General features: G+C 42.1%; 1 protein-coding gene across 2 annotated transcripts in view; it reads right to left on the reverse strand.

The window, feature by feature from the left end:
- UNC5C (unc-5 netrin receptor C) overlaps nt 1–23,131 on the reverse strand; it is a 318,735-nt gene that overhangs the window by 55,605 nt on the left and 239,999 nt on the right. For both annotated transcript variants that reach the window (XM_060278455.1, XM_035111588.2), the window contains exons 4-6: nt 20,100–20,203; nt 5,442–5,622; nt 1,548–1,715 (exon numbers count right to left, since the gene is read on the reverse strand). In XM_060278455.1, the coding sequence (XP_060134438.1) occupies nt 1,548–1,715; nt 5,442–5,622; nt 20,100–20,203 (453 nt within the window). The remainder of the gene's footprint in view (nt 1–1,547; nt 1,716–5,441; nt 5,623–20,099; nt 20,204–23,131) is intronic.

The following is a 23,131-nucleotide window of genomic DNA, read 5'->3' on the forward strand; positions in this document are numbered from 1 at the left end:
ACATGGGGTGGGGAGGACTCTTTAAAATACAGTATTTACCAGTAATTTCTTTTGGGGGGGGAGGCACCTAGGCCTCTAGGAGTTGGCTGCTATGCCTAGGACAATTCAAGAAAGCAGAATCATGCATATGCTATGGTAATATATCAATAGAATCATGGAATTGTAGTCGGAAGGGACCACAAGGGTCATCTAGTCCAACCCCCTGCAATGCAGGAATTTTTCCCCAATGTGGGGCTTGAACCCACAACATGGTTGAAATATTATGCTGATATGCAGCAACGCCTCGGAGGCATCGAGACTGCGGCCCTGTCTTGCCTCGCCCTCGCCTGCCCTGCCACCCCCTCTCCCCTGCCCGACCCTCCCATCCTCTTGCTGCAGAGTTCCAGCTTCACAGCATCACCCAGAGGCACCCACAAATATGAGGTATCCCTCTCTCTATTATAGACCCTCCCGTCCTCTCCAGCCAAGCAGGGTAGCCGCCGCCGTTGCCAGCTCCAGAAGCACAAGGTGGCCGCTGCCGCCGCTGCCGCCACCACGATGTCATCAGGCCAGCTGGCCCTGTAGCCCCGCCCACGTTCCCACTTTGTGGCCCCGCCCCTGAATGATCATGGCTTGCCCCCCCTAGTTTTGATCCTGGCTACGCCCTTGTTCCCATCTCCCATTTCCCCACATACTACTGCTGTTCATGTTGTCACTGGCCAGGTATGTACGTGTGTGTGTGTGTGTGTGTGTGTGTGTGTGTGTTCTGGGTCTGATGGAGATAGGTAGGATGGGACATTTTCAGAGACTTGTGTTGGGTCAGAAAATTATCCAAGTTCTTTCTTTGTGCTTATTTTGTTTTGCAGGGGTGGGGGTGGAACCTCAGATTATTTCAAAATCAATCCCAAATGAGATGTGGAGAGTTTACTAGTCTCTATTTATTCATTATGTTCTTTACTAGTCAGTTTATAGATGGCTTACTATAAAATAAATAAATCTTCAGGCAGTTTACAAAAACAAAGTATCTAAAATATGCTTTAAAACAAAATATATTGACAAGTATTCAAAAATATCAAATCTCTAGTGAGCAGGATGATATCAAGTCTTTGAGCAAGGTGACCAAAATGTAGCAAGAAGGGGGGAAAGTCCCCCTATGAATGCCCTTGTTTGTCCTGGCAGGTAGAAAACTCTTCACCCAAGAGCTTAAAATATTGTTTTCAGCTTTATTGCTCAGAATCATTTTATATAATTAAATTCCAGTTTACGTCCAGAGATTTCAACAGAGCTAAGACTTAAGTCTCTTAAGATTTTGAGCTTTGAAATGTTACATAAATTGCAAATTACAAAGAACAGAGATGGTGGGTAAGCTTTGTGCAATAATTGGAATGAACCTACTGCTGTTTGCGCACCATTCTGTCCATTTATATAACAGAATGAAACATTTACCCGCTGAAAGGGAGGGGAGGGGGGAACAAGAAAACAGTTATCTCCCCAAAGCTTGATGCTAGAAGAACAAGATGGAAACAAAATATACAGAAGTGGACCCATCAGAGTTATATTTGACATACCTGGACACAATGTGGTACAAGCTATTTTCTGCAAACTTTGACCTTCACAGAAGGCACCGCCATTGAGTGGAGCAGGGTTGGTACAGGTTCTTGTGCGCTTCTGGGAGCCTTTTCCACAACGGCTGTTGCAGATGGACCACTCGGTCCAGGTTGACCATCCTCCATTGACTGAGAAGACAGAGAAATAGAGAAGACTTAAAGGCAGGGTATATAAGTCAATGAACACTGAGATTTCACAGGAATCCTAATGCTTTTTACTATTTCATGTACTGTGTTGGCCTCTTGGTTGAGCCAGGTATGGTGACTGTTGGAGCTTAATCGCTTTAGTTATCTATACAAACGAACTGGTGCTTCTTAAAAGCCTAAGTTCTTCACTCTTATGTATTGCATGCAATTTCCCTTTTGGCTTCCAACAGCCTCAGTTAAGTGCACTACAATTAGGGTAGTGATTCAACTGATCTTTATTTCCATCCCAGCTGATATGTGGAACACTGGCACACAATTTATGAATTCTAATTAAATGAATCAGCAAATGCAAATGAGTAATGTATCCCTCCCCTAGTAAATGTACCAACCCTAATTACAAAATTCCTTTTCTAAGTGAGCATTAATTCACAACTCTGTTATCAGTTAACTTTTCTCCCCCTCCCCCATTTTAAACAGCGTTTATATGGCATGCCACTATAATGCACCCTTCCCAGAGATAGATGGACTTCCAGACTGCTCTGATGAAGCTCACAATTGCTAGGAGTAAGGGACTCTGCTATACTGTTTTAACTGTTTTATCTGTTTTATTTTTATTAATTTGCCTGGTGCCAGGCAAAAATATTCCTCTTCTTGCAGGCCTTTGGCTAATTAAACAATCTGCAGCCTTTAAAACTGTATGTCAGGGTTTGTGTGTATTGTTTTAGTTTGTTATTATGGAATATATTTTTACATTTTCATATTGTAAACTGCCCTGTGATCTTCGGATGAAGACTAATTGTTGTTTAATCGTTTAGTCATGTCCAACTCTTTGTGACCCAATGGACCAGAGTAATATAGAAATTTAATAATTAATATTAGTATAATAATATTAATGTTTACTACGTGACAACAGCCTGTTGAGAATTCTGAAGGTTGTCCTGCCTTGAGGCAGAGAAAGCTGAAAATGAATGCAACCACATAGATAGAAAAGGTGCTCTTAGTCACCTCTCTCTTTCTCTTTATCAGTTCTTTATCTCCCTTTATCTCTTCCCTAGGGAGCCTTCAGATTTCTCAAAAGCAGAACGCCAGGCTGCTCTCACATGTTGAACGTAATATGGGGTCTAGGCTCTAATTCTTGCAGGCCAAAGGCAGTATTGACTGCATATTCCTACTGGTTCTGTTTTTATGTCTTGGTAATGAAATGCTCACTGGAGTGCTCACTGGAAGGACAGATCGTGAAGCTGAGGCTCCAATACGTTGGCCACCTCATGAGAAGAGAAGACTCCCTGGAAAAGACCCTGATGTTGGGAAAGATGGAGGGCACCAGGAGAAGGGGGCGACAGAGGACGAGATGGTTGGACAGTGTTCTCGAAGCTACGAACATGAGTTTGACCAAACTGCGGGAGGCAGTGGAAGACAGGAATGCCTGGCGTGCTGTGGTCCATGGGGTCATGAAGAGTCGGACACGACTAAATGACTAAACAACAATAATGAAATGTGAAAAAAGCAAGGCATGAGATGTCAGCATTCCACAGTAACAAGAACTAATTTCTTCAGCTCACTGTGTTTTGATTAAACGTAAGAAGACTCCTTCTGTATCAGACCAAAGACCTACCTAGCCTAGACTTTGATTTGCACAGTTGCCAACCAGCTCTCCATGGGAAGCCTGCAAGCAGAGTATGAGCACCATCACACTCTCCCCACTCATGTTCTCCAGCAACTGGTTTTCAGGTGCATAGAGTCTCTGATACTGGGAATAAGTGATATCCAGTGTGACTAGCAAACATAAACACCATTCTACATGCTCTGTTAGAAAACAAAAATAGCTCTACTCATTCCTACCCTCCTTTGCAGCATGCTGTAGGTCAAGGGTGGAGAGCATAAGGCCCTCTATATGTTGCTGAACTTAATGGACCAAATGGCTCAGTTTTCCTTAATTTACTGACAGTCTTCGTCATAGAGGTGTGAGCGCATTCAAAATGTATCTTAGCTAGGCTTATCGGGTTCTCAACTCCAATCCACGATTTCTCACAGCATTTCAGCAACAGGTGATGAAGTTCCACCTACCTAGTCAAACTCTTTGTAGTTGGAAAGAATAATTATATATGGTGTGTGCTGAGCCTTGCTTCTGTTCCTGCATGCTATTGTACTCTCCAACTGAACTATGCTGTGTGCGTCTGTTGGGCCTCCTTTGTGTCACAAATACTGCTAATTAGCTGTATTCAACCATTTTCCTCACAGAAAGAGGAGTTAAAAGCCCTCACTGTGACTTCACAGAGACAACTGCTTACAATTAAGCGAAACTGCTGCCCTGCCTGCAAAATAAAAGTTCTAGCATAATCTGTCTTGTAATTAAACTGATTGTGATAAAAGCAACAAGGATCATCTATGGTACCATTAGAGCTGGGTTTTATCCTCACAATACTTTTCTCACTTTAGTAGACAACAAAAGACAGTTTATACGTACATTGTTCCAGCCACATGGAGCCCACTGGGAAAAGTCTATGTGCTATGGCAGTTCTACACTGGGGATTTTATATGTAGGGATGCTTAATACGGTAAGTAGATTGCATGGATGGATTTGCCTGGATTTGGTGACGAAGCAGAAAGACTTCATGATTTAGAGGATCAGTGTAGCTTTATGACAACACTGCCATAGGTAGTGCAGTGAAATTGAGATGCTGAAACACTTGCCAATTGTCCACATGCTTTGTGTTTGGGGGAGGAAGGACAGAGGGCGAGAACCGTTGTGATTTATCCCATTCCATGCAGTGCTAGTCCAAAAAATAGTTGGTGACGAGGTCCATAGACCAGTTTGGGTCATTTGATCTCTCCATCAAGTACAAATTTTGGTTGGGCATGTGGCTATTGGAGAAGAGATATCAATTGTGTTCTGCTAGTGTTTTAATGACGTTGGATTGCTTTTCAGGATAACTACTCTAATTTAAACTGTTTTAATGGCTCACTAGTGTCACTGTTTTTATGGTTATCTTTGTTTAATCTGCAGATTTTGTTATTTGCTGCTGTTGTTTTAATGCTATTGATTAGCTTAGCCAGCTTTAAAGGTAAAGGGACCCCTGACCATCAGGTCCAGTCGTGACCGACTCTGGGGTTGCGGCGCTCATCTCGCATTATTGGCTGAGGGAGCCGATGTACAGCTTCCAGGTCATGTGGCCAGCATGACAAAGCCGCTTCTGGCGAACCAGCGCAGCACACGGAAACGCCGTTTACCTTCCCGCTGTAGCGGTACCTATTTATCTACTTGCACTTTGATGTGCTTTCGAACTGCTAGGTTGGCAGGAGCTGGGACCGAGCAACGGGAGCTCACCCCGTCGCAGGGATTCGAACCGCCGACCTTCTGATTGGCAAGCTCTAGGCTCTGTGGTTTAACCCACAGCACCACCTGCGTCCCTCCCTAGCCACCTTTAGTAATTTGCATTTAGGGATTTATATTTTGCCTTTTAGCCACCTTTAGTCATTTGCAAAAAGGCAAAATATAAATCCCTAAATACACATACACACATGTCCCCCTTGTCCAAGAAGGCCTTTCCAAGGGATATACATTTTAGCCAACAGCCATGTGATCATATGCATATTCTGCTTGCCAGGTCCTGGAGAGAAATAGCCAGCTGGATGGTACAACTCACCGTATTAATTTGGTAGGATCAAGCTGTAGTTTCATTTTGAGGCAAAACCATTTCCCCTTACCATAGACAATGACAGTAGCAGTCGTGCTCTTCCTCTTGGCCACAATGTTTTTGGCAACACAAGTATAATTGGCTGTGTCGGAGAGGCGCGCCTGCTTTATGATCAGGTTGTGGTCAATAGTGATGTAAAAATTCCGGTCTTCAACGGGATCAATCACCTCTTCATTTTTCAGCCACTCAACCTATTGAGATTCACAGGGAAGGTCAGCAGCCCCCACCAGAAATAGCATGCAGTGGTTTTAGTTTAAAAAAATTAATATCTATATCAGAAGACTAGAAATGTAGGAGGCTGTTCTATACTGAATCAAAAAACTGGTCCATCTAACTCAGTATTGTCTACATACAGGGCCACCAAGAGACAGAAACAGATGGCACTCTGAGCTTTTGCATATATAAATGTAAGTAAAATAGGCCTCCTGAAAAGGAAAACATGAAACAAAATGTGTAAGGGAACTACTGCATTCCTATCCTGCCCTTCGGAAATACTCTTAGAGTGTCTAACAATAAAGATGTACAATACAGATTGAATCAAAGAACATTACAATAAATGATGTATCTTGGCTGAGTGTGCTCACAATGCTATAGGCTTGCAAATCCGTGTCTCACTCATATATTACATTTGTAGACATAAACCCAAAGCATTTTACAAGTAAAACACCTTGTGTTCAGATGTAAAAACAAGGATAATGTGTACATAGATTCTACTAAATATGCTACAAGCATATTAGCCACAGTTGCATTTATAGGGAACTTCATTCCGAATCTTTATACAAACATTTTAAAAAATGTTTGTAGACAAACAGAGGGCAGTAGTTAAAGATATAAACATGCATTCTCTAGCTATACAATATTCCATTCATTTCCACTCTAGAGAAGCACCCCATTCTCCCAGAGCTGCCTGGGGTAAGCTAGTCTAGCATAACTTGGCTGAACATTCAGTGGCTTATTTGCTTTTGAACTGAGCATGCTTTAGAGACCCAGGATGGATCAAAGCAGTGCCTTCATGTCAACTGGATCATTGGAATTTGTGCACAGCAATTTAATCAAACGAAGAAAAACAGAAATATTCTCAGCCCCTGGCCAACCCAATGGAACACAGAGGGGTCTCACTACCAACAAAGACCCGGTTTGTCCTGACAAACATCCCCTTTACCCTGAACCATTTGAACATCTGCCCAAGGAGACTGGAAGCCAACGAAGCCTGCTCCATCTTATTTCGGTCACAGAAAACACTATGAGCGGTCGTTCATATGGGCAGTAAGCCTCTCCCATTTTCAGTAACTCAAAGCTTGATTCATTCCTTGCTAGAACCAGTTAAGTCCCACCAAAGGAATCATTACTCCAAGGCAGGAATATACATATTTTAACTGAGTGTTCTATGTTATCCCATAAATAATCGTTTGGTGTGAATGTGCAAAGCCCTGTCCATAGGTAGGCATGCACATCACCTGCAATCTTCACCACTGTGGTGCCTAAAGGCAGCTGAACATAGCTGTCAAGTTTTCCCTTTTCTCACGAGGAAGCCTATTCAGCATAAGGGAATTTCCCTTTAAAAAAAAGGAGAAATTGACAGCTATGCAGCTGAGTAGCTTAAGAAGTGTAGAAGAGGCTAGTTAAAGACTCAGCAGACGGTGGCAGAACTGCTTCCTCTCTCTGACATCTGCACCCAAGGCCTAATGATTAGGCAGACCTCCCTCTGCCTAATGATAGGGTGGGGTGTCCAACTGAATTTAATGAAATGGCCTTCTATATAACAAACCTATCTATGATCCTTATTTGTTAAAGAAGGGTGATACTTGGTTGTTGTTGTTTACATACTTGTAGTAACAAAGCACAAGGAAACCAAAATACTTTGCTGCAGAAATCATACCACTATAACCACAGTGCTTTTCAAATATGGAAACTAAATACAGAGAAGCAAACACTAATGATGTAACCCAATACATATCTACTTCGAAGTAAGTCCTACGGAGTTTGATGGGACTTACTCCCAAGTAAATAAGTATGAGTACAAATGAAGTACAAAATTAACTTTATTAAAAAGTACACTAAAACCAAATACTGCCTGTTGTAGATACAGGAAAACTAACTTAACGTATGTTGAGAACCCAGATAACGTAAGCACAAAGCCATGAGAAAGACAAGATGGAATTCAGATATGGGGCAGAGTCACATAAAAGAAGACGATTGGAAAAACCTCTCTAATGATGTTTGCCATTTTCTCCTGTACCTTAGGCTAACTTCCCTCCTATGGTTCCATCTCTTTCGTAATGTTTCTCAAAATCAAGCCTTGCTATGCCTTCTTTTTCAGAGCTCTGTTATAATTTCTTCTAAAATGCTGGATACACACTCAGAGGATGAAAATTCAAACCATTTGCCAATGTTTTATGTGTATAATTTATCTTAAAAGACAGGATATTGCATTTTAAGCTCCTTGGGGCTTTGACCAAAACCACCAGATCTACTTGTAGGGCCTTTAAAAAATGAGTCAGTTATAATGCCACTGGTAATAGTACTATATAAGGCAAACAACAATTGTTCCAGATAGAAAATGCACATTGCAATTACCTCAGGAAAATGAAGGACAATTTGCAATAAAAAAAGCCCTGCTTCATCTATATTTTCACATATTTCAGTAATTTAGGAGCTCCACATTACTATATTTCTATGCTTCCTTACATTAGACACCCTTGTAATGTCGTCAGATTTATATCCTCTAATTTTGGTGTGAATTGAAGCTTCTGTCCTAACAGAACAGTTGTGCCATGGATAAAGGGTTAATGCCCTACTTCCTCAATACCATGGAGTCAATCCGGATCAGGGCCCTCCATAGCTGCTAGTTTTAAAAAGAAGGTTATTGCAACTGATATATATGCAAATAACACATCTGTTTGTAAATCCAGGTCTTCTCACTCTGATAGCAGCTAGTGGATTTCTTTATCCCTATTGTCCTCGTTTGCACGTAACACTGAGCTAAACTATGGCTTAGTATGAATGAGCAAATGTGTGGGCTCCCAAAGAAAAGATGGCAGCTCTTTTGGTCCTTTCCTGACCATTCTGCTGCTGTGCCAAGCCATGGTTTGATTTACAATGTTTCCTGAATTCATGTTTATGGCTTAACTCTCCCAGACAAATTTCGACCTGTAAACCATAGGACACACAGCTCACAGTTACCGGTAGTCAGGAAGAGAGTGTATGGAACATGAGCCAGGGTTTGGATGTAACACTAACACAAACCATAGTTTAACTCAGTGCAATGCAACCACATAACAACCGCAGGAGAAAAGCAGCCACAAACTCCCCACTAGGAGCTCACACATTTTCTTGCTTGCGGCAAGCCAGTCATGGCTCACACAAAAGGAAACTGAAGGCGCTTTGAATGTGAGCAAAATATTAATGTCTCTCTCAAACATGCCAAAATTTCATGCTAAATTGCATATATATTCCCTCACCCTCCTCACCTACAACTGCAATATGGGAACAATTAGCCCACAAAGGCTAGAGCACCTTTCATTCACAGTGATAACATAATAGATAAGTCACTGAAGCTCCTTTGCTTTTTTGATGCACACCATTGCCCATAAAGAAGCAGCTGTGACACCCACAGGGTCCCAACACCCTAACACCATAAATAAGGTACAGTGGTACCTCAGTTTACAAACACAATTGGTTCTGGAAGTCTGTACTTAACCTGAAGCGTACTTAACCTGAAGCGAACTTTCCCATTGAAAGTAATGGAAAGTGGATTAATCCGTTCCAGATGGTCCGTGGAGTACTTAAACTGAAACATACTTAACCTGAAGCGAACTTTCCCATTGAAAGTAATGGAAAGTGGATTAATCTGATCCGGACGGGTCCACAGAGTACTCAACCTGAAGCGTACTTAACCCGAGGTATGAGTGTAATTGGTTCCAGAAGTCCGTACTTAACCTGAAGCGTACCATAACTTGAAGCAAACTTTCCCATTGAAAGTAATGGAAAATGGATTAATCCGTTCCAGAGAGGTCCGTGGAGTACTTAAACTGAAAATACTCAAACCGAGGTGTACTTAAACTGAGGTATGACTGTACTACAGTGTTGTTGCAGAATTTTCGCTGTAACAAAACACCTGGATAATTATTCCAATGTGTCAGTCTAAGGAAAATGTGATTGCATGCAACTTCATGCCCTCCCTGTGTGTGAACACACACAGAAACAATTGTTAAAGTATGTGCAAGACTTTCATGACACTGCATTCACAGTGAAGAAATGTACAATCCACTGTGGCAGCAATTTAGAGCACTTTGCACCTTGTAGTTCCCGCTTTCTCAGCTCACTCTCTCCTACTCCCTGGTGGGAGACAGATGTGTTGTCTCTAATTATTCACTGATTGGCATCGGAAGATATATTAACATAATTGGCACATTTGTTCTAATTAACTGAGGGAACCTGCCACATGTCACCCAACATGAAATGTGAGACCAACAGCCATCAGCAAGGGAGGAAAAACCCACAATTGTCACAAGGGCTCCCTTGCATGGCCCTAATCAGGTCTGTAGAATATTTTGAGCAACTGTTTAATGTTAAAATAATGAATTGAGGGCAGGCAAAGCAAATTAGTTTTAGGTTTTGACTAGTCTACTTAAAAGTCACACCAATTGATTAGGTGGCGTATATTTAATTTTTAACCTTTGAAAAGATAAATCTGTATAAAAAGCCATGGATTGTTGCGTTATCTTAAAAGAAGCACACTCCTCCTCATCATCATCACAGGAGAAAATGCTTTTCCTATCATTTGGGCCTGCTAGAATATACATGTGCATCATATAATGAAACCTTATTTTGCATTTAAATTTAAGCATTGAACAATGTCTGGTGGAATGAGCTTTATCATGATGCGAGACAATTTCAATTAGCTCTTCAAAGGTTTGGCAGTGGGTATTTCAGGTGCTACCAAGCTTCTAACTGTGCCATATGTCTTTGCGCCACAAACAGCTGCACTCCACACTTTTTGTGATCATCAATATAATTAGCAATGAAGTGCTCTCTGCCTGCTGCAGCCCAGTCCTCCTATCAGCATCAAACAATTTCATAATTCCACAGGTAGTCATTTTCCAGCCACGCTCTTCCTTATAGCATATTAAGAATCAGGGAAGCAGCTTATCCTCAGCACCAGGTACAACATATGGAGGTGACCCTCACAGTGTGAAATGATAACAGGGTTTTACTTTGTTATCTGTTCACACAAGCAACATTTTGGCGCCCATCCTGGAAAATAGGACAACCGCTGAGCATGCTCTGTCTTAACTTTAATAAACATGAATTTGCCATTTCCCCCACTAGGTGGGAAAATACGTCTTTTTAAAAAATAAACAAATATTTAAAGTATTTCTATCCTATCCTTCCTCGGCAGAACTCAAGGCAGCTGACAACAAATTAAAACACTAACAAATATAACAGCAGACTAAAAAAAAATTGAGGGAGTTAAAACTCTTACTAAAATTAATTTCATCATCACAGCTTCCAACAAGCTAAAAGGAATTCATTAAAGGATCTTACTGGAAGGAACAATGAGAAAGTACAGCTGGTAAAGGCAGCTGGACCTAGATTAAGAGCCGATGAAGCAGGAGATACATGCGAGAATGGTGTTCATACATTACATTCAATAAGTGTACAATCTGTGCATCTAATATCAGCAAGCGTACACACTGTATAGATGGATCTGTGTAGATGGATAGTTGAGCTGTACACTTTTAATCCATCACATAAAATGTTCAATTAGTGTGCAGGCTGTTTCTCTGCCCACAGTAGGTGAGCTGTATGCTTGTACAGTTATTCACATGTAACATTCAATGAGTATACAGTCCATTTACACGGTATTTGAGCTATACAAATGAACAAGCATACACCTTTTCACACAAACAGTGTGCATGTGTACAGACAACTTGTACTGGTTTATAGGATCATGGGTGAACCCGTGTAAAGGAACATAGAATGAAGGGACCTGACACAAGCAGGGCCCAATTGAAATAAATCCAAAGAGGATAATTTGGGACCTGCCCCCATCCACCCAGGGAGCAGATTTGGGCAATTGCCTGAGAGGGAGATGAAGCAGAAGTCCCAGTAAAGATACACCAAAAGCAAGGGCCAAGGAAAAGAAGGCAGGGCAAAATCTGATGATGGTTTAGGGGGGGAAAAAAAGAGAGGAACAAGGGAAGGAAGCAGCTAGTTGAACAGACCAGGAAATTCATAAGAGAAAGTTGTGAAAGGGCAAGAGGCTTTCAGGAGGACGGGGCTAGTGGGGTAAGTGAAAGGAAGGTGGGGCAAAGGTGTGCAGAACAGGAAAGTGGTAACTGACCCGTTCCTCAGCTGCTGCCAAAGTTTCCATTTCTGAACTTCTCCTCTGTAACTTATAAAACATACACAGCAGCTCTGCAGAGCCTCCTTGCCTTCTCTGCCCTACTGATATCTTCCAGATGATGCCCCACAATAGGTGTCACACAGCAAGTGACAACGCCACTTCCTGCCCCATCAGTATTCACAGGCATCTCTGCCTCTAGCGTTCCACTCGCCTTATAAAAGCTTTCCCCTTTCTGAACAGAATACAAAAGACAGCCAGGGCGACCAGAGCACCTGCATAGAAATGCATACACACAGGAGTTCCAATTAAGGGATAACGGCAGAGAAAGAAAAGAGGGGAAAAAACAGGAGCCACTCTCATCAAACAAAGCAAACAGCAGTTATATTAACAATCAATTAGACACAGCAGCCACCTGATGCTGCATATTTGGATAAGTCCCAGGCTGCTCTGAGCTTTCTGCCCAGACAATGCCAGCTGAGCAGAATTTGAGTCACACTCATCCCAGCTTCACAAGCAAATGTGATTGCTCGACACCACAGTAACTGCCCTCTATGCCCTCCCCTCACCCACATCTAACTGGATTTAAGCAGGTACAATGGCAGTTTTGAAGCCCAATTGGGTCACCAAGTTTTACAGCTGATGTTCTCCAATTAAACTCTTAGGGAGAAGCAGTCCCTTTATAATTAGCGAGGCAATTATCCCCTTGTTGAAGGTGCAGCGAATCACACATTCCAATGCAGATCTTCATTTAGCTGCTTATGGCATATTAACTAATCTTAGATCTCACTGATGTTTGATCTATAACCTTATTGCTAGGAGTTAATTTGATGAGTCTGCCTCACTCAGAGACCGTTCCAATGAGATTCGGGCATCTTTGAAAAGAGCAGAAGCGACGAGAAAATGAATTAATTGCTAATAACTTGGCTGTGTTACTTCGGAAGGATCAGTATGTGTCCTAGAAAGAAAAAAGAGAGAACACAGGCTTGTCTTTCCCAGAGGACTACTGGTGGTAGGGCCTTGTTTAAAGGGTATACTATGTTAAAGACACCCACTCTGGAAACCCAAAACAAATGGATCCACACTGCCACTGATTATTTGTCACTTTCAATTAGGGCTCCAATGCCCAAGGCTGTGTTAAGGTTTTCCTTGGAAGGAACGAAGAGAATCACAAATTCTTAGTGGTGCCATCTGGTCCTGGCCAGAAACATACTGTGAGGAAGTTAGTCATCATTTTTCTGCACCTCCTGCCCCAGTTTACATGCCATGACAACAATCTGGACCTTTAAATTTGATGTGTCCTGGCGTCATTAAAAGAAATGTGTATTTTTTCTCTCCCCAATATAGTAGAGCCAGTGTGGCACAGCGGAAAGAGTGTTGGACAAGGACCAGAGAGACCAGGACTCAAATCCCTGCCCAGCTATGAAACTCACTGGCTGACTGAGCCAGTCACTGTTTCTCGGTCCAACCTACCCCACAGGGCTGTTATGAGGATAAAATGAGGAGGGGAAGAGCCATGAATGCCACCTTGAGCTTTTAGGAGGAAAAGTAGGATACGGTAGGATAGCTCTTCAATCTCCATTTCCCCCATGATACTTTTTGGATGCAACAGGTGCTCAGTTGTGGACTGGTATTGTTGTATACCTTTTATTGCTGGCTCTGCCTTAACCTTTGGCCTTGACTGCAAATAGTTTGGAATAATTAAATAATGTACTCCACTGTTGTTGCTGCTGCTGCTGCTGCTGCTTGCTGGTCTCTCAGTTTGTCACTTGTTATTTTTCTTGAAAAGAACAAAATCCATATTCAGAAAGAAAGAGTTGTGTACGTAGAACAATCATCTGACTTCAGGTCCTGGGTTAACAGGGAAAACCTGCTAACATAACCCTTAACCATGGTGCTATACAGTGGTACCTTGGTTTAAGTACTGTATACAATTGGTTCCGGAAGTCTGTACTTAACCTGAAGCGTACTTAACCTGAAGAGAACTTTCCCATTGAAAGTAATGGAAAGTGGATTAATCTGTTCCAGATGGGTCCACAGAGTACTCAACCTGAAGCGTACATAACTCGAGGTATGACTGTAATTGGTTCTGGAAGTCCGTACTTAACCTGAAGCATACTTAACCTGAAGCGAACTTTCCCATTGAAAGTAATGGAAAGTGGATTAATCCATTCCACATGGGTCTGCGGAGTACTTAAACTGAAAGTACTCAAACCGAAGTGCACTTAAATCGAGGTATGACTGTACAAAGATTCATTCACTATGGTTAAGCAACCAGTGATGTTGGTAGAAAAAAGCCAGAGCTACTGGAAGTTTCATATTGCTTTTGCCATTCTTCCTACAATATTAACCTTTTCCTTCATCAGCTGCTGGATTGCTGCTGCACTAATACTAAGTGAAAGAGATGCCGAGTTGATTTTTCCATTGGCTGAACAAATCGTCTGAGGCCTTTCCTGGCTCCAAGCTACCCAGAATAATGAATCTGGCTTTGACTCTAGGCCTTCCGGGCAATGTGCAGAATTCCTAACACACACCCATTCATTTGGATTTGGCTGTCTCTCACAAGGCCTGCAACTCCAATCCACTCAAACAAATGCTATGTTTCAGTGAAGCCTCAACTCAAGCTGAGCTGTTGCTGCTTTTAGAAACTGTAGCTGGCCGCTAGCCAGCTCCTCCTATGTGTTGGGTCTTGGGAATGGCAGCTTCTAGAGGTCCCGCTGGCTCCAGAATACAGTTCACACAAAAATAAACCAACTGTGTCTCTACATTGCCTTATAATGGGAAACCAACACAGAGCAGCCAACGCCCATCTGAACAAGGGCTGGAAGGAAAGGTGGCCACAGTGGTGTAGCTTCCTGTACAAAAGGTCACTTTGAAGTTCAGGAGTGGCTAGCAGCTAGATGCAACAGACACAGTCTTGAAGACCAGCCGGCTCTTTAGGCTCATCCAAGGAGAGCAGAGAGGAAGCAAGCAGTATTGAAACTGAGTTCTTTGGTATGCGAAGAGTGCAGTGTGTGGCCTGTGCATTTGGCTAGACAATAGACTTTACAGTGGAACCTCGGTTTATGAACACCTCGGTTTATGAATTTTCGGTTTACGAATTCCGCGGACCCATCTGGAACGGATTAATTTACATTCCATTACTTTCAATGGGAAAGTTCATTTCAGTTTATGAACGCTTCAGTTTATAAACAGACTTCCGGAACCAATTACACCCATGCTTCGGGTTAAGTACGCTTCAGGTTGAGTACTCCGCGGACCCGTCTGTAACGGATTAATCCACTTTCCATTACTTTCAATGGGAAAGTTCGCTTCAGTTTATGAACGCTTCAGTTTAAGTACTCCGTGGACCGTCTGGAACAGATTCATCCACTTTCCATTACTTTCAATGGGAAAGTTTGCTTCAGTTTATGAACGCTTCAGTTTATGAACAGACTTCCGGAACCAATTGTGTTCATAAACCGAGGTACCACTGTACTTGTGGCAATCATGCACACAGAGATATTGTAGAGTTAGAAAACAATAAAGCTGTTTATTATAGGAAGTGCATAACTTCAATAGAAAAGGTTTCTAGTTCTAACCTAACTAATCTAGAGAAGACAAAGCAGATATGCTTGCTCTTTTGTTCTCTGAGGATAGATCCAAGAAGACCTCTCATCTTGAGGTTTGATAGAGAAGTGTGAGGAGGAAGAAGTTGTGTGCAGGATGTGACCTAAGATGTATCAGTCCAAACTTTAAAGAGATAGGGAAGTCAGCAAAGAAGTCAAAGGAGCAGGGATCGTCTGGGAATCTGGAGGCAGAGCAAGCTCACACTTTCACTGCTGTACATCTCAGTCTTCTGAATAATAAGATATGTCCTGCCATTTGTATTATCTAGAGTTTCATGATGGACTAGGGATTCTCAACTAACTCTTTACAACTTCCTATATGAAATGAGCTGATCTACACTTCTCAGACCAAAGTGCAGCTCAGAACATAGCTGTCTACTGCATTTTGCACTTTTCCAAATGTGATGCAGCTTGAGACAAAAAATACACATATTTTTAAAGAAAAAAGTGCACATTTAAATATGCTAGGCTATTGGGTTTACTTTCCTTCTAAGTGGAACAGGAAGTAATGGTTAGAATCCTGGACTGGGACCTGGTAAACTAGGGAGCAAATCCCCACTGAGCCATGAAGCTCAGATCACAGTCTGTCAGCCTACCCCACCTTAACAGATCACAGTCTGTCAGCCTACCCCACCTCACAGGATTGTTGCAATGATAAAATGGGTGGGGACCATGTATGCTCCATTGAACTCCTTGGTGGAAAGGTAACCACTTAATGTAACCATAAAATAACAGAATTATAGAGTTATAAGGGACCCCAAGGGTCATCCTCTCCAACCCCCTGCGATGCAGGAATCACAACTAAACCATCACTGGCGGATGGCCACCCAAGCTCTGCTTAAAAGCCTCCATTGAAGGAGGGTCTACCACCTTCCATAAAATAAGACTGACTAGTAACACATGACTGTGTTGAATGCATTATCTGGCTTGACTTCCAAAGTCAGTGGCATAGCTAGTTGTCTGACTTCCAACAGCTACTTCTTACCCTGTTAACTATGTTATTATAATAAAAGTCTTTCAAGCAAATGAGTACAGTATAGCCTTAAACAAAGAGTGCATTCATCTCCAAAATTAAAATAATCATGTAATCCTTCAACAAACCCATTTATCTTTCATCATTTTATCTCGCCAGTTACAGCTAGTGGCAGCAGTAAAACGCCACATTAAGGTATTCATACTCCTTTGTGTTTGGTCCTTTGTTCCTTTAATAGCATTGGAAGGAGTCTATACAGAAGCTCTATTAGGCTAATCTCCAATCTGGGTGTTTGATCTCCCCCTCCTGGCTTCAAAAACAAGCAAGAAAAGAAAAAGGGAAAAGAAAAGTGTGAAGGCAATGTAAGGTGGAGGGAGGTGGGTGGGTGGGCAGAAGCCATTAAACGGAGTTATTCAAAATAGCTACTGCACAGATATCTCTGGGACCCACCAAGTGCTAATTGGTGTCTGCCCCGACTGCAGTACAAATAGGTTTAACAGACAATTAGCTTGCAGACATCAATCTCTTCTGCTTGACAAAGTGAATTAATATGTTGCATGGTCTGGAAGAACGGTAGCTATTAACAGGCCAGCTCTGGGGATGATCATTCTAGAGTTCACTCCGTGATGCATTTTTACGAGACATGATGGGAAGGCTCAAGCTTTCGTAGAGAGAATGTTTTCCAGCCTGGAAGCCTTCTTCAACTCATCCCAGATTCTGCAGCTAGGGCAGACTTTGTTTACTAAATGGTGATAGAAATGCAGTCTGTACACGCTCAGAGGTGCTGCCCTCCTTTTTAGCACTTCATGTGTTCCTGGGTGAACCCTGGCTCAGACTAATTATTATTCCCTTCCCTTTCATGTATTGCAGGGGTGTGTGGGTGTTAGTGGACAGGTAGTACGGTACCCCTGGTGGGGGGCATGTCACGCCGTGCTCCTTTTGGGGTTGTTTGTCCACCTTTGTGGATTGCTCTTTCCAGGGAGGTTCACCTGACACTTTCAATACAAATTTTTAGGCACCAGGGAAAAATATTCTTCTTCAACCAGGCCTTGTTCTGAGTAATATTCGACAGCCTTTCAAATGTGTCTGTGGGAAGGGCGGGGTATTGTTTTGTTGTTTTTGTATTAATCGTTTACTTGTGTTTTTATCTTGTATTTTATTCTGTGAGCCACCCTGTGAACCTTTGTGATAAAGGGCAGTATATATATGAATGAATAAACTATCGTAGGTTAGTCATTTGGTGCAAATGTCCTCAATACTTCTTATGGAGAATCCCCCCCCCCCATCCTCAGGAGTGGAATAGCTATGAAAATTTGACAAACTATGTCAATGAATAAATTACCTTTCTAAAAAGTGTGTTTGGGAAGGGGTAAATCAAAGACGGGTCTCATTGCTTGAAAAAAAATTGACCTTTCATATTATACGGGAATGTGATTAGGTCTAGAGCAGGCATGGGGAATTCCTGGCCTTCTACATGTTAGACTTCAACTCCTGGCCATCATTGTCAATGGCCAGGGATTATGGGAGTCCAGCAACAACTGGAGGACCACAAGTTCTTCTCATCCTCTCCGTAGAGAGAAAACAAACAGTAAGAAATACTGCTACCCATTTCGTATGTTGTTAAACCAAAATGCTTCCTACACTGCCAGCTGGTGTGCTTAGAAGCATTTGTAAAAATGTTTGTTATTTTCTATATTTGGAGTGAATCTTTCTTTTCCAATCTTTTAAATAATTTTTTTTTAAAAAAATATGGCAGTATTTCCCCCTTTTTCTGGAAAAAGACGGTAATATTTCTTGGCAAGCTACGGTATGCACAACAAAAGTGAAAGCTTCCTTTCTACTCATCATGCTGTTTCTTCCTCTATCTCTGGCACGCAATCAGACTTACTGCTCCTTGGAAAGAACTACCGGTAGCTATTTAGATATTGGGAGGTACATATCTGTGTTATGCATGTAATACCGCACACAGACAATCTACCAGTCATAAGTAATCTCAGCTCCTTGCAAAGGTAATGAAGTCCCTAAGTACCTCCATGCATCTGCAATATGACATGCCCTGTTGCAGATTCTGTTGTCTGCAACAGCTGGTTGGTGGGATGTTTGTTGGCAAAGGAATACCAGCTGATTAGTACACCATAACCACTGCAAAGCTGGCTTATTAGAAGTCAACTCATCTTTCCACTGAATTATTATTCCTCCTCTTTCTCCTGCCCCAGGAAATAAGATAGCAAATAAAGAAAATATGGGAGTAAAACAGAATTAATCATATATTATTTTATTCTGTTGCTTGCCCACAGTTTTGCTGGAACTGTGATGTGCTCCAAGCTGTGGTTTCAGAGGAAGGCTCGGGTAGCATGTAGAGCAGGGGTCAGCAAACTTTTTCAGCAGGGGGCTGGTCCACTGTCCCCCAGACCTTGTGGGGGGCCGGACTATATTTTGAAAAAAAAAAGAATGAATTCCTATGCCCCACAAATAACCCAGAGATGCATTTTAAATAAAAGAACACATTCTACTCATGTAAAAACACCAGGCAGGCCCCACAAATAACCCAGAGATGCATTTTAAATAAAAACACATTATACTCATGTAAAAACATGCTGATTCCCGGACTGTCCATGGGCCGGATTTAGAAGGCGATTGGGCCGCATCCGGCCCCCGGGCCTTAGTTTGGGGACCCCTGATGTAGAGCCTCACAAGAAATCAACCATCAAAGCAAACGCTAAGCAGCTTCATACTAAAGAATCCTTACTTGTCTTTTAGCAAGTTGGCAAGACTTTTCATTTGGCAGATGGGAAAAATAAGGTCCATATTCTGAAATAGGTGAATTAAACATAATCAACTCTCCCAGAGAGATCGCAGCTGCTTGGTGGTCCAGTGGAACACAACAGTAATAGAAGTGGCCTGTGCAGCTTGTATTATGAGCTTAAATACAAACTCATTATGTACTTAGAAGAGGAGGAGAATGCTTATTTTAAACGATCAGCAACTAGAAGGAACAGTACATTTCCATAATCAGCACAACTACCAGACTTAGGGGGTTATTCTTCACAGGTGGTGTCCCCATGCTGAAAGCTGACTCCTTTTTCCTCTTCTCGGTAGGGTCACTTCCACAAGGAAGATAAAAGAACACCCACCCATGAGTTTTTAATTGCTATTAAGTGAAACAGACATGGAACATTAAAAGATGGATTATGGTCTTCCTTTGTTCTAGCTTCCTATCAGATCACAGCATGTGAATTCTTATAGTCATGCAGCTTGAATGACTTGCCATATGCACGAGCGTAGTAGTAAAACAAAATACAGCAATTTTTTTTATTTAAAAAAGTTTTTAATAATGTATGTGAAAGCCCGTTGTCACAATAGTAGCACGTTGAAAAGGATAGGGATGGCTGGGTGGGAGATAACAGTGATGCATTCATAAATTCTTCCCAGTGTTTGTCTTAGAGATAACAGATAGAATTTTGCTGTGTTCTTGTTTCTTGAAAAGGGAGCAGAAGAATGAAACTAAACTGCCTGTAGCTCTGCCTAGTGGGGCATTCTAATTGACTCTGAAGTCATTAATCAGTTCCCAATCAATCTATTCTACCAGCAGCAGGCAGTTAGATCTCCATTACCCCCCATTTATCATGCCATCGCCTAATTCACTGCACCATTAGCCACAGATTAGGCCTCAGTTAGGATAACTGTGTCACTTCCCCCTCCCTTTACTCCCCTCCCTTAAGAAAAGCTGTCGCCACTCACCTCAGCAACTGGGATTCCTTCAGGTGGCCGACACTGGAGAAGGACTTCCTGTTCCAAGGATACTTCCTTTCCAAGTGGCTCTTGCTCAAAAGTCTTTCGCAGATCTAGGGTGAAAAAAGAAGACCAAAAGTATTTCACTGTAGTGTTTATTCTAGCTTGGAAAAGTGCATAGTAATGATGGCTGCGGTGTGTACATGGAAAGAGGCCTCCTATTTTGTCACCACTGCACCCTCTTGTGAGATTTGGTTATTGAGAGCTGGACTACACAAAGCCAATGATGGAAGACATGTTTTGCAAGTGTTTTATTTTCCTCCGCAGGAATGAATGGCAGTTACCATGTATGTGGGAGAAAGTAATTGGTAAGGCCATGGGGGTCTGAGGAACCATCTGAGGTTGACAGTTAAATCTGCTTTCCGACATCACCTGTTATTTTAAAATCAAGCCATTGTTTAGAACTGAATATTTTCATTGTCTGATCGTAGGTGCAGTTTTTTGGCCACTGCAGAGTGCGGCAGACTCTCAGTTTTTATATAGATGCAGATGACATGAAGTGTGTGGTAATCTTGCCCATAACGGATACTATTCATTATTTTCCAGGGCAACTGAAGATTTGAATGCTTGTTCTCTAATTTGTTTTGGGAATCAAATTGGAAATGATTTCTTAGCCGATTATGAAGTCACTGATAGTACTTCCTCGATCATCTGCTGACATGGCCCAATGCCATCTTGCTTTGTCGGCATTAATCCAAAACACACGGAGTGCAGGTTGATGGGCACACATCACAGTTAGCAAACAGATGACCTAAGGACTCCTAGCCATTAGATTACTTCTTTCAACTGAGCCCACTGGCAACCCTCGGGAATGCTGAAGAAGTGCAAAATTTGTTAAGGTTCTCTAGAAAAGAAATGTTTTCTAGGGGAAATAAAATTACATAATATAGAAACATATAAATCACAAAGTATCAAGTTCAAGAGTATATTGTATTAGTGTGTGAGGGAAAAGATTCCAGAAAGTCCTTCGGACGTTCAGTACCTGCTCCTTACTCTATAATTACAACTATCTTCAAGTACCCTAATACAATTATCACCTTGCAACAGATACTAATATTACTGGTTGTTGAGTTTGGTACTTGCAGTGGTGGAGGAAGAGGTGGCAAGAATACACAGAGGAATTATACCAGAAAGATATGCAGGTCTCGTACACCCCAGGTAGTGTGGTTGCTGACCTTGAGCCAGACATCCTGGAGAGTGAAGTCAAAGAGGCCTTAGAAAGCACTGCTAATAACAAGGCCAGTGGAAGTGATGATATTCCAGCTGAACTATTTAAAATTTTAAAAGGTGATGCTGTTAAGGTGCTACAATCAATATGCCAGCAAGTTTGGAAAACTCAGCAGTGGCCAGAGGATTGGAGAAGATCAGTCTACATCCCAATCCCAAAGAAGGGCAGTGCCAAAGAATTCTCCAACCCCCGCAAAATTGCAGTCATTTCACACGCTAGCAAGGTTATGCTTAAAATTCTGCAAGGCAGGCTTAGGCACTATGTGGACAGAGAACTCCCAGAAGTGCAAGCTGGATTTCGAAAGGGCAGAGGAACCAGAGACCAAATAGCAAACATGCACTGGATTATGGAGAAAGCTAGAGGGTTCCAGAAAAACATCTACTTCTGCTTCATTGACTATGCAAAAGCCTTTGACTATGTCGACCACAGTAAACTATGGCAAGTTCTTAACGAAATGGGAGTGCCTGATCACCTCATCTGTCTCCTGAGAAATCTCTATGTGGGACAAGATAGCAAGTTAGAACTGGACATGGAATAACTGATTGGTTCAAAATTGGGAAAGAAGTATGACAAGGCTATATATTGTCTCTCTGTTTATTTAACTTATATGCAGAATTCATCATGAGAAAGGCTGGACTAGATGAATCTCAAGCCGGAATTAAGATTGCCGGAAGAAATATCAACAACCTCAAATATGCTGATGACACAACCTTGATGGCAGAAAGCGAGGAGGAATTAAAGAACCTTTTAATGAGGGTGAAAGAGGAGAGCGCAAAATATGGTCTGAAGCTCAACATCAAAAAAAACTAAGATCATGGCCACTGGTCCCATCACCTCCTGGCAAATAGAAGGGGAGGAAATGGAGGCAGTGAGGGATTTTACTTTCTTGGGTTCCATGATCAGTGCAGATGGTGACAGCAGTCACGAAATTAAAAGACTCCTGCTTCTTGGGAGAGAAGCAATGACAAACCTAGGCAGCATCTTAAAAAGCAGAGACATCACCTTGCCACAAAGGTCCATATAGTTAAATCTATGGTTTTCCCACTAGTGATGTATGGAAGTGAGAGCTGGACCATAAAGAAGGCTGATCGCCGAAGAATTGATGCTTTTGAATTATGGTGCTGGAGGAGACTCTTGAAAGTCCCATGGACTGCGAGAAGATCAAACCTATCCATTCTTAAGGAAATCAGCCCTGAGTGCTCACTGGAAGGACAGATCGTGAAGCTGAGGCTCCAATACTTTGGCCACCTCATGAGAAGAGAAGAATCCTTGGAAAAGACCCTGATGTTGGGAAAGATGGAGGGCACAAGGAGAAGGGGATGACAGAGGACGAGATGGTTGGACAGTGTTCTCGAAGCTACTAACATGAATGTGACCAAACTGCAGGAGGCAGTGGAAGACAAGAGTGCCTGGCGTGCTATGGTCCATGGGGTCACGAAGAGTCGGACACGACTAAACAACAACTTTATTATATCTGATTATGGATAAATGTTTATTTCTGACTGACGGTCGAATAAAATCTGATTGATTATTATACCTGACCATCATATTAAACATGAGGTAGCAAGAAGGAAAAACGCAGTATTTGCTGCAGCAGCACACAGCTACAGCAACAGATCATGAACAGATAATAAACTGCAACCATTCCAGGTTACTGCAGTGAGAGAAGCGGTGGTGTGCTAGAAACAGATAATAATCCAAGCGTGTTCCCTGGAGTTTGGTTTTACTTTTCCCCATGTACCAAACGAAGCAT

This window comes from Zootoca vivipara, chromosome 9 (assembly GCF_963506605.1).
Source record: "Zootoca vivipara chromosome 9, rZooViv1.1, whole genome shotgun sequence".
NCBI lineage: Eukaryota > Metazoa > Chordata > Lepidosauria > Squamata > Lacertidae > Zootoca > Zootoca vivipara.